The following is a 10,576-nucleotide window of genomic DNA, read 5'->3' on the forward strand; positions in this document are numbered from 1 at the left end:
CGATTATGGCAGGGAAAACAAAAAAAAAAAAAATACGCCACACTGTGCCTGCCAGCATTGAACACAGCCCCTTCACTCACAGTGAAGTCTCCACTGTCTTCATGCCTTGAGATTGAGTGCAGAAACTGTCTTTTTTTAAATAACTATTTCAGTTAYTGATTGATGTGGGTTTTTTGGGGAAGAAAAAAAGCAGAAGTAGCCCAGTTCAAAAATAGTAGGGATTAGTGTAAATCCCAATGTCCTTTCAGCTATACACTGGAATGCATTATACTACTTTAATGTGCTGTATTTTTTATTATTGGATACATTTGATTTTTCAAGTACATCTCTCTAYATAAATATATAAAATAATGTGCACTGTAATAAAAGCTAAATTTAAACTTTCGGTGCAGCAGTGAGAGTCCCTTGCAGCAGGGCTGCTGTAGATGCCTGCGAACCCCAAATTCACAGTGGAGTGAACTGCAGGATGGGTGATAAGTGAAACTGGGGCCAGGTGAAAGTCATTCCATCAATCCCAAACACAGACTTCACCTGGATTAGGGTCAGGCTTTTCTCCCAATATTTGGATACAGTTTTAGGCAAGTTTACCCACTCTTTCCAGTAAATCACAACAGCTTTCCTATGAGGCCCAKTGCCCAGCTCAGATGTTCTCACACCAGTCTCTGAGCACCTTTGACAATCACAGGTGATTTCTACTGAGAAGAAKAATTTATTTTCATATATCCATGGTGTGATTCTTCAACACAGATCAATACAGCAATAAGGAGGAGAGATGAGAGCATATGGGTCAGTCTGTGCTCCAGGAGGCAGAGCCAGAGGCATTTTAGAGCAGACAGTGCTACAAAGCCCAGCAGTGAAGCTCCTCAGCAGGGGCTGGGGCTGGARAGCATTTGCTTTCTAGAAGGGAAATTATCTTTGAAGAGCAGAGGAGTGCCAGCATCCACCTCCCTTCAGAGGCAAATGGAACAAGGGAAATATTCTCTCTCTGATGGTGCCACGTGACTGCCTCTCCTGTGCCAGGRGCAAACAGTGGATTTCGGGATGGCCGTGGCTCCTCTCACCAGGCACCATGTAGCTGGAGTGTCCGCGCCAGTGCTGCCATCCATGAGGAGGAGCTGAGCTCCAGGAAGTGTGCCAGGAGCCCAGACAGTGCCAGCCCCAACAGCAGCCAGAGCAGCCAGGCACTGGCATACAGTGGCCCCAACCTGATGGAGAAAACACCGTCAGGCACTGCCCAGCCAGGGCACAGGGCATGCTGGCAGGGCTGGGATCCCCACCCTCCTTTGGGACAGTCAGGGAAGGGTGACAAAACCATGAGCGCATGAGGATAGGAGGGGAGGAGGAGGAGGTGGTGCAAATCCACCCTCAGTCCCAGCCGTGGGGAGGAATCCTGTTCCAGGAGCCACAGGCTGCTCCCAGCCTCCCTGGGCAGGTTTGGGGTGCCCACTCACCGTCCCTGTGCAGCCTCGGTGTATCCCTGGAAGTACTTGAGGCGGCTGTAGAGGTACAACAGCCCACACGCCGCAGTCACACCTGTGGGGAGAGAGAGGGGAGTCCAGTTTTGGTGGGGCTGGGCACCCCTGGGCGCTGCTGGAGCTGCATTCCACCCCACACCCTGCCTGCCCCAGCAGCTGGGGCATGGCCACAGAACCAAACACAAAGGGATTTGGTTCTAAACCACTGTGGGGGGGTTAAAGGAGTTTTTCCCTTCCCTWTTTGTGGGGGATGAACTTCTGTGTCCCACTGGGACTTGGGCTGGCAACRCTCCCTTATGAGGTTTCTCCTCACAGCCTCCCTGTGGCAGCAACCAAATCCCCTGAGCTCACTTGGTACGGGATGGACAGTGGATGAGTGACTGTTTGGGCTGTGGTTTCTCGTTCTGACCCAGTTCTGCCTCAGCTGCTGCCACACTGGGATCCTGGGACAGGCTGACCTTGTCCAGGAGGAGCAGCACGAGGGGACAGCAAAGGAGCAAGGGCTGCCAGTGCCTGCTCCTCCAGGCAGGAATGGGCTCAGCTGCTCCCAGCTGGAGTTGGGGCACTTCCTGGTCAACCCAGCTAAAGGGGAAATTTGCTTTCCATGACCAACAGCCTCTTGGGCACAGAGAGAATGTRCCTGAGTCACAACAGGATTTCAATTGGGGTTGGRGTTTTTTGTTTGTTCACGAGGTTTCAGTTGGACTTACCCCCCACACYCCTCTTACCTTGATGGAAGAAGATTCCAGCAACCCAGAGGAGGGAAATGAAGATGGGGAAGTACTCGGAACAGTTTGCCCTGGTGAAGATAAGAGATGAAAGTTAAAACTGCCTCCTTGTACATCRGAGCCTGGATCACCAAGGCTGGAGAACGGAATTGGAAACTCACATTGGAGCAAGCTGGAAGAGCTGATAAGAACCATTGCTGTGCTGTAGGAAAGGGGCTTTTTCTGTGATCAAGAACACCCARTATTTGTATTTTAGAGGGAAAAAAGCACCCACACAACACACAGCATTCACCTCTCCCGCAGTCACATCACCCTGGGATGACAATCGGTGGCTGAGATGGAGATTTGTCTGTGCTGAACTCTCGGTGGGTTCCATCCCATCCACAGCCCCACCACAGACAGCTGCTGCACCTCCAGCTGCTGGGGGAGAGCCTTCTGGTCAGCATTTATGAAGCTTTGTCTTCCCCTGGGGTGAGCACAGCCCAAATTTGGGTGTTACACRAGCCATGCTCCAAGAAGGAGCCTTCTCTCAGATAAAATTCAGCAGAAGGTGATCAGATCTGCAGCCAGGTTCTCTTCTTCCTTTCTCCTTTAGTGACAAAAATACAGATTTTCTGCAAGAAGGGTAGGAGCTTTACTTTTAAAGATACTGGGTTTGCTTTTCAATTTCTCCTACATTTTACCATTCCCTAGGCAATTAAATTTTGGCCAAAAATGTAGCAACCTTTGGAGAATGGAGCCAGACTGGGAGCTGGAAAAGGTCTGAAGAACCTTATGCTGTAAATACAGTTTGAGCCCCAGTGAGGGGAGGCTGCCAGGTTTCTGCAAGTGAGTAATACATCAATACCACTTTTTCCCATTTTTKTTTCAATATATCAAATTATCCRTTTRTATACTWTTCCACAAGGAAAAGAGAAGAAAAACCCACAAAGAAGCAATACCTTCTCAAGTCCAAGCTCCCTGAGGTCACCTTTTCTGCAGATTATAGCCAGGACTTCCCAGAACACCACAGCCCATGGCATGACTTGGTTAATACTCATTTAATAGTTAAGTATTTAWTTAAATGCCACATCAGCAGCTCCCCAGCTCGCAGAGGCTGATGTCTCCAGGCAGGCTGGCCTTCCATGGCACCACAGAAGGGCTGAAGAGGGTGTTTTTGTCACTCCACAAATGTTTCCTGTACGCTGGCAAGGGAATGCAGCTGCTTTGTTTGGGATTTAGTGCCGTGCTGGAACTACCCTTSAAACCAGCTCCGGCCAATTCCTTTCAATCGCTTACAAAACACAACGACTGAGATGAAAGAAGGAATCTGGTGCTTGCTGGAAGCGAAGGGATCTGTGAACATTTCCAGTTTAGCTCCAGCGTTGCTCTCTCCATAGGAACAGAGCAAAAAGAAACAGCCYCCAGCAGGGGCCTGCGAGCGCTGGCTCTCGCAGTACAATGGCTTCTGAAAGGGAAAAAATTCAAATGTCCTCCAAGCTGGTTCTGCCAGCGAGGCCCTTTTGCTTCAATTCAGCAGCAAAACATTACAAGACAATATCAGGTTATTAATAAAGCTTTGGCTGCTCTCACCATTTGGAGCCAACTGTAATATTAAATTTAATKATTCTAATTGTTAATGCTCCACACCTCCTCCATACGGCCACTAATTTGTAATTTGGCTGCCTCACAATGCCAGAARGACAATTGTCATGGATGGACAGAACAACCCAGCCAAAGTGCTTCAAATCAAACCTCAGACCTTTGCACATAAAGCATTGGAAAAAAAAATCTACTATCAATAGCAGTAAGTAGAAAGGTGACTTGAGGGTGACCCGTCTCTCCCAGCAGTGACAGTTGACTCAAGTCTTATCYAGGCAAAAAGTCAAAATCTTACTGAGCTCTGAAGGTCCGCTCAAATTCAGGATGACCTCTTGTTTCAGGAGGGGCAATCTTGTACTTCCGACGGGCGTAGATCACCTGCATTGCAAAATAGGCTAAAAACAGAACACAGAAATAGTAACGGACCAGCAGTGTTTATTTAGCCAAACATTATCTGGCTTGAAATCTTGCCAAGTGGTTAGAATAAAAGAGCTGATATGATCTAGGTCCATAGTCCAGGGCTGTCACACATGACCTGTAATAAATGTGCCATTTATTTCACACTCCTGCTTTGAATTCAGGTTTGGTTATCACAGCTGAGTGCCAGTGGAGGATGACACTGCATCATCTCATGGCCAGCAGAGCTCTCAGTGCTGCTCCCCAGCAGATCAAACAYAATCAAACCTTACCAGGTCCACACCGAGACACAGAATTATTTCTTCATCTTGCTTTTAGAGTGTCTGTGCACCCTCAGCAAGTGCAACACTTGCTGCTATTCCTACTGGGTGCAAAGGGTGGCCTGTGTCACACAGCAGCATCCAACCTGTCAAGCACTGGGATATCATTAAGKCAATTAGAGATGCTGTTAATCATGGCAATAGAAGGAAATGGAGAARGGGGTGATTATTTCTTGCCCTTCTCTCCTGCAGGGCAGCCCCAAGGCTCCAGCAGTTCAGSAGCAGAGGTGCTGCCCATGCCTGCTCTCAGCCTGTGCCATGTTTGAGCCAAGGCACTGACTCAGTGTCTGCTGCATCACTCCTTTGTACATTTGTGAAGGACATGGAGAGTCACTTGAAAACAATGAAAACCTGCTAACACAAAGATTTGGAGYGCTTCACTATTTATTGAAAGTTCTTACTCCCACAGGCAATTGCTGATGCGCCGAGTGTTTTATTTAGGTGCACTACTACACTGCTGCCTTTATTGAAAAACTCCTATTTTCGTATAAAAATAGAGAAAACTAAATTACAAAAACAATTACTTTGGTGGCTGTGGYGGTGTCACTGAGACACTTGGGTGAGCAGAGTCCTCATATAGGAACATTTTCAGAGCATCAAGGAGCTGGGGTGCAAGGCCTGCCTTGGGAACTGTCTTATTGTAACAAAGATAAAAGCAGAACAGCAGGATAGACAAGGGGACGTGTGCCTACAGAAAAGCATTAGAACATATGTAGAAGGGAATTAGAAATGTAAATAATCTGATGCTGTGTAGCTTGTGTATCACAAGGTTTTAGTAACATAAATGCAAATAGACATTTCCTCTCAGAACACATCTAAGAACAATTAAGCATTCCACAGTGACCCAGCCCTAAATAAAAGGTGCTGAGAGATCGAGGTGGGGACACTCAAAACGAGAATGAGCATTCTTCACCCTGCTTTGTGCCATCTGCACCTTTCCTGRTGTAGGATTCTTGTGAATGATGGGTGAGGTAAGAGTCGTTCCAGATCAAACCTCTCCATCAGCTCCGTCCTCAACATCTTGCTTCTATACAGGGGCTTGTATCAGGCAAGTCCTACACAGATCCCTTACACTCGGGGTTGGGTAACATAAAACAACCACCCAAGAGGAGCAGGCTGTTCCCCAAACCTGCTGYAAAGGGTGAAGCACTAAGGATGAAGAATGAAATCCCAAAAACACTTCTCAGAATGAAGTGTTGAAAAAATCCACACTGCATGAGCCTTCTCAGTGTGGACTTTCAGAGAAAAAGAGTTCAATCTGCTCTGCAGAACCTTTTAAACCATTTTTTTCGTGATTCATGTCTCGAGGTTAATCACCTATGTGGATTCCCATGTGGCTTAGGGGYTCAGCTCTCCCTGAACTTTGCTCCTCAGTGAAAATATTCTTCATTTTCTATTTGATTATGYCCACAAACTTGTCAAATCATATCATAGCTGCTATCTGCCACATTTGAGTGAACCTGGCAAACAAGACCTGTGGGGCCTGACAGACAGTGACATTGCAAGCTTTCTTTCCTTTGAAGCCATAAAATAAAGGAGGTGGGGGGAGAATTGGGGTGGCTAATTCTGCTCTGTTGTACAAYGTTCACCACAAGGCTGGGGCACGAATCTATGAAGCACTAAGCTCAGAGCTTCACTAAACTGAGAATGACTAAATTAAAAAGGGGAAAGTACTTGAAAGAATGAGGAAACCGCAGGCTCACAGAAAATTCAAAAGAAAAAAATAAAAATCAACCAACAGTGTGCCGAGGTCAGCCATTAAATTACATCTCCTACACCAGGATGTGATGGAGGACTGTTTGCAGGAATAGCCCACGCTCGTGCTTCAGTGCTCAGAATGAACCCCAGACCTGTCACTCACCTACAGAAAGTCCTTTCAGAACATGCAGAGAAAGCCACTGCACAGCTCTCAGTTGGGCATGTGTATTTTACACAAGTAGGTGGAAAGGAAACACTCAGTATTTTGCAATTGCTCCTTGGGTTCCCATGCAGAGGTTCCCAGGACACTTTATCTGATCGAGTACAGACAGGACGGTGTCAATAATTGCTCTCTGTTGGCTTCACACCCGGGTAGGGCTTGCATGCCATGCAAGCAAAGTGCTTAAAGATGCAACCTTTAAAAAGTATTTGAAATTCTCATTAAACAAAAATATTGGAGACAAAACCGTTATCTAGGGATTTGCTACTGAGGGTTTCCCAAAGGAAAAGGGCTCAGCAGCATTTCTGTAAATCAATTTCAAGCTTTTTTCTTTGCAAACTAAACACTCTCTCCACCCCCACTTACTTTAATAACAAAACAATTCATACTACAAAAGTTTCTTCCATTTGTAATTGCAGATATTTCTCTGTAAATTGAGTAGAAATTACTGATAAWTCAGAAATGTGGAGCTCTATTTTTAAAGTGGCATATTTTATTTTAAATAATGCTTATATTAAGAGATTTGTCATCTGATGGCTAAAAGCACATCAGACTGCTCAGAGATTCACATCCATTTGTAAGCAGAGGTGTGATAGCTGCATGGTGAATTAAWACAGTAATTATATAAGCAACAAACCTTCCCCTATARAAATGTGAAGATTTTAATAAATTGGTGCTCTGTCCCCATTCCAGGCAGGGGAGTGACCCGTTCTGAAGCCCAAGGGGGAGAGACTTTGCCCAAAGGACCCACAAATAAACAAAGCTTGGCAACAACATAGTCTGAACACAATGCGTCTATTTAAATTAGAAGTCACTGAGTTCCTTTGAAAATGACTGTGTCTATTTCTGACCAAAACTTGCATTAACTTCCAAATTACTGTGCTCTCAGTTCATCTTGTCATCTGCTCTGAGCCACAGGAACACACAATACTGGTCACAGAGAAACATCTGTGTGCAGGAGCCTCTTTCCTACATCCACACCATGTCCGTCTGTACACTGCCCTCCTCACCAGCACATTTATTAACCTGCCTTTATTTTGGCTACCTCCAGCCACTCCAAGTTACAAATCACCTGCTAAAATTCAATCACTAACTAGTTTACTTTAAGAACATCCTACTGAAATTGCTTTAAGTCTAAAAGTTTTACCGGTTGGCTTCAAGGTTTGAGTATCATTTTAGTCCTTATGATATAAAGACCAGCCTGAGTCTGCCATGAGCAGTCAAACATTTCTATCATTTTACCATGTTGGAAAACAGCGATTTTCACTCCCCAGACACTCCAAGCAAAATACAGGAACCACATCCCACAAAGTTTCACATAATTAGCTTAACATTACCCAGCATTGCACAAAGGACGTTTACCTTGCTCCAGGACTCCCAGAACTGTGACRGTGGCCAGCAGGTCTATGTGATCTCTCATGCTGCTGACTGTGGAGCAAATCCCAGCCTGATGTGATGGCTATGGCTCGTCCCAACCCTCTCTCCCACCACCCACTTCTGCAGCTGCCTCTGAGCACAGGCGTTTCCTCCACCACACCTTAACTCACCTTAACCTTCTGCACAGAGCGTGGTTTTCCAAAGCAGCCGCCCACTAGAAAATGTCTATTCTGAGTGCCTTTGCTGAACAATGGAATAGGGAAGAATTTTGCATGAGCAAACTGTGAAATTCTTCTAATTACATTTACAGATTTTATACTATGATTCAATTATATGCTGCCATCAATGGAAAGATGATGAAATTCTTTCCAGCCCTTTTGTTGCCAGTTTTAATGAGCTCTGAAGTATCTCAATTATGTGCAAGGTTGTTAAAATTATTAGCAAGCATTTACAAATTAATGACTTGACCTTCTGCTCTTATTTCAACTAGCAGAGTTGACCACATGAAAGATYTGATGCACTCCAGCTGGAATAACTTAATTTTGTGATTTTAAAAGAACATTCAGATACTTCATCCCACTACTGCTCCAAGTTTACTGAAGAGGAGTACTTTTCTAGCACTCACTCACTCTTAGTAGTTTTCAGATGTTTTTAAACAGTACAAACCTTTTCCTGGCTAACTTACAAAATAAAGGTTTTCAGTTCTGAAGGCAGCAGAGGATGTAGAAACATACAAACCCTCATAAATGTTTCAGACATCAGGATTATAATTGTAAAATGTAAGATTTGAAAACCAGCAATATTTTAGCCCTGAGTAATTTTTCTCCCCTCTCCACAAAAGTAAAACAGGCATCAGTTCAAAGAGCTACCTTAGGTTTTTGAGCAACTTTATATGGATGACTAATCTGACTTYAAAATTTTTAAAATCAAAGAGGAGAAAGGCTTTCCCCTCATTTTGGTGGCTGAGCCATTGCATTTCTCTCTGCTCARTCACAGACACAAACCCTCACTACCGAATTTGTGCATGTACCAGAYCTACAGTTTCTCTCAAGTGGGTATACAGCAAGTTTTTTTTCTGGTTTGGCTCTTCACTTCAAAACCCCATCATGACAGCTCATCAAGTTGAAAACTTCAGTTAATCAATCAAATATCCAATGTTACACTTTTATAAATAACCACATATGTAGAAGAGCAAAATCACTCCCTTTCTCTAAAAATCACTTAAATGAAGTGAGTTTCAGACTCTCTAAGTTACAGCAGACTCAGACTAAAATACAACTAAAACCTAAACATTTACCTTAACYGAACCTATTGGTGACCAAAGATTTCATTTGGGGTGTCCAGTATAAAAATCAGAGGGGAAATGTCACCAGGGGTCTGCTTACACCATATTTCAACAAACAATTCAGGCTTGAGAAAACACTTCCACTACACATTTCCATTACTTTCAGAAAAAAACACTGGCATCAAGGGAAAAATAAATCAAATTAGTTTCTGAACAAAGGTTTGTCACAAGCTGCCACTGACTCCTTAAAATCTTTGGAAAACCACACGTGTCATTTCAGTGGGAGATGGCTTAGGAAATTTCTGTTTCACTCAATAATAAAAATGCAGCATTTTTAATGTGAAAATAAAGCAAAAATTAATATAACTTACAGTTCCCCATGGACTAAAAGCAGCTGGTTCAGTAGCACTGCTACTTATTATTACATTGGGTTCTTTACAAGCTTCTGAAGTTACAGGTCTCCTCCTCTCCCAAACAGAACACAAAACTTGGGGAGTAGGAATACACTAAAAATATACTCTGGTAAGTCAGGACACTGTGAGGAAACCTGGAGGCTGAGCTGGGGCTGCAAACACAAACTACGTTAACAATACCAACTCCAAGGCTTGGAGAATGATCCATCAATGTCTCGAGCTGGGCAGTGGTTTTGGGACTTTACCAGCCTTAAGCCAAAATTTCCTCTCGTTGCTGCCAGCACTCTGCTCCTTGTTCAGAAACATCAACTCCTGCTTGCAGCACGTGTCCCATGTTTCAGCTGGATTTCTGTGTGTGCCATGTGCCTACATCAGATAAGTCTTGAGCACTTGACCCTCTAAAGTTTGAACAGTAAATCCTGCTATTCGGAGGGAATTGGCACATTTTTGGAACTCTACACTTTGCACATGTGAGGTCTTGGTAGTTATTAACATCTTTTTCACTACTAACAACCACCTCTGCAGCTGAATTTCCAGTTTAAGGCCTACAACTGCATTCCAAAAAAACTATAAAAAAAAACCCTGGAAGCAGTGGGAGCAGGGGGAAGCATTCTCACAAAGCCTTATTTTCAAAGTAAAGTTTTCTAAGGCCCCTTTATCCAGTTATGGCCTGTTTAAATGGACTTTCTGAAACCGTAAGAATTGTTAAGAGGCAGCAGCAGAATTTGAGCCTTAGTAACAGGCTGAGCAAAAATTGTGTGTTGGGATGAAGGGAAGGATCATCTCTCTGGGAATGACAATGCTGAACTATGCTCAGCTCATGCAAATATATAAAGTCACACCATGTATGTTTAATACACTAGCAAAATATTTATTTTATAATGATAAAACAGAAGTGAAGGATTTCTTTTTGGTGTGCACCAGTAACTGTAGTAAAAGAATAAGGGGATTAATGGACTCTTTATACATAATTTCAATGACAAAAATTCATAAAGGTTAGCATCAAATTCAACTGTTCTCCATTTACAAGCATAAAACTTACCATAATACCCCCCCAAACAC

The 10,576-nt window shown here is 44.0% G+C and overlaps 1 protein-coding gene across 2 annotated transcripts; it reads right to left on the reverse strand.

The window, feature by feature from the left end:
* Nucleotides 1-456: 456 nt before the first annotated feature.
* On the reverse strand, nt 457-10,562 carry LOC130579347 (leukotriene C4 synthase-like). Of its 2 annotated transcripts, XM_057376051.1 has the most exons (6): nt 7,802-7,852; nt 6,383-6,635; nt 4,080-4,179; nt 2,204-2,274; nt 1,452-1,533; nt 457-1,205 (listed from the first exon to the last, which is right to left on the reverse strand). In XM_057376051.1, exons 3-6 carry the CDS (start codon nt 4,166-4,168, stop codon nt 1,058-1,060), a joined length of 390 nt encoding a protein of 129 aa, XP_057232034.1. In that variant the 5' UTR covers nt 4,169-4,179; nt 6,383-6,635; nt 7,802-7,852; the 3' UTR covers nt 457-1,057. The 2 variants fall into 2 exon arrangements, with proteins under 2 accessions (XP_057232034.1, XP_057232033.1); XM_057376050.1 differs by lacking the exon at nt 6,383-6,635 and having other exon boundaries at nt 7,802-10,562.
* Nucleotides 10,563-10,576: the final 14 nt, after the last annotated feature.

The sequence above is a fragment of the Malurus melanocephalus genome, unplaced genomic scaffold (assembly GCF_030028575.1).
Source record: "Malurus melanocephalus ecotype Western Australia unplaced genomic scaffold, MMel_1.1 scaffold_269, whole genome shotgun sequence".
NCBI lineage: Eukaryota > Metazoa > Chordata > Aves > Passeriformes > Maluridae > Malurus > Malurus melanocephalus.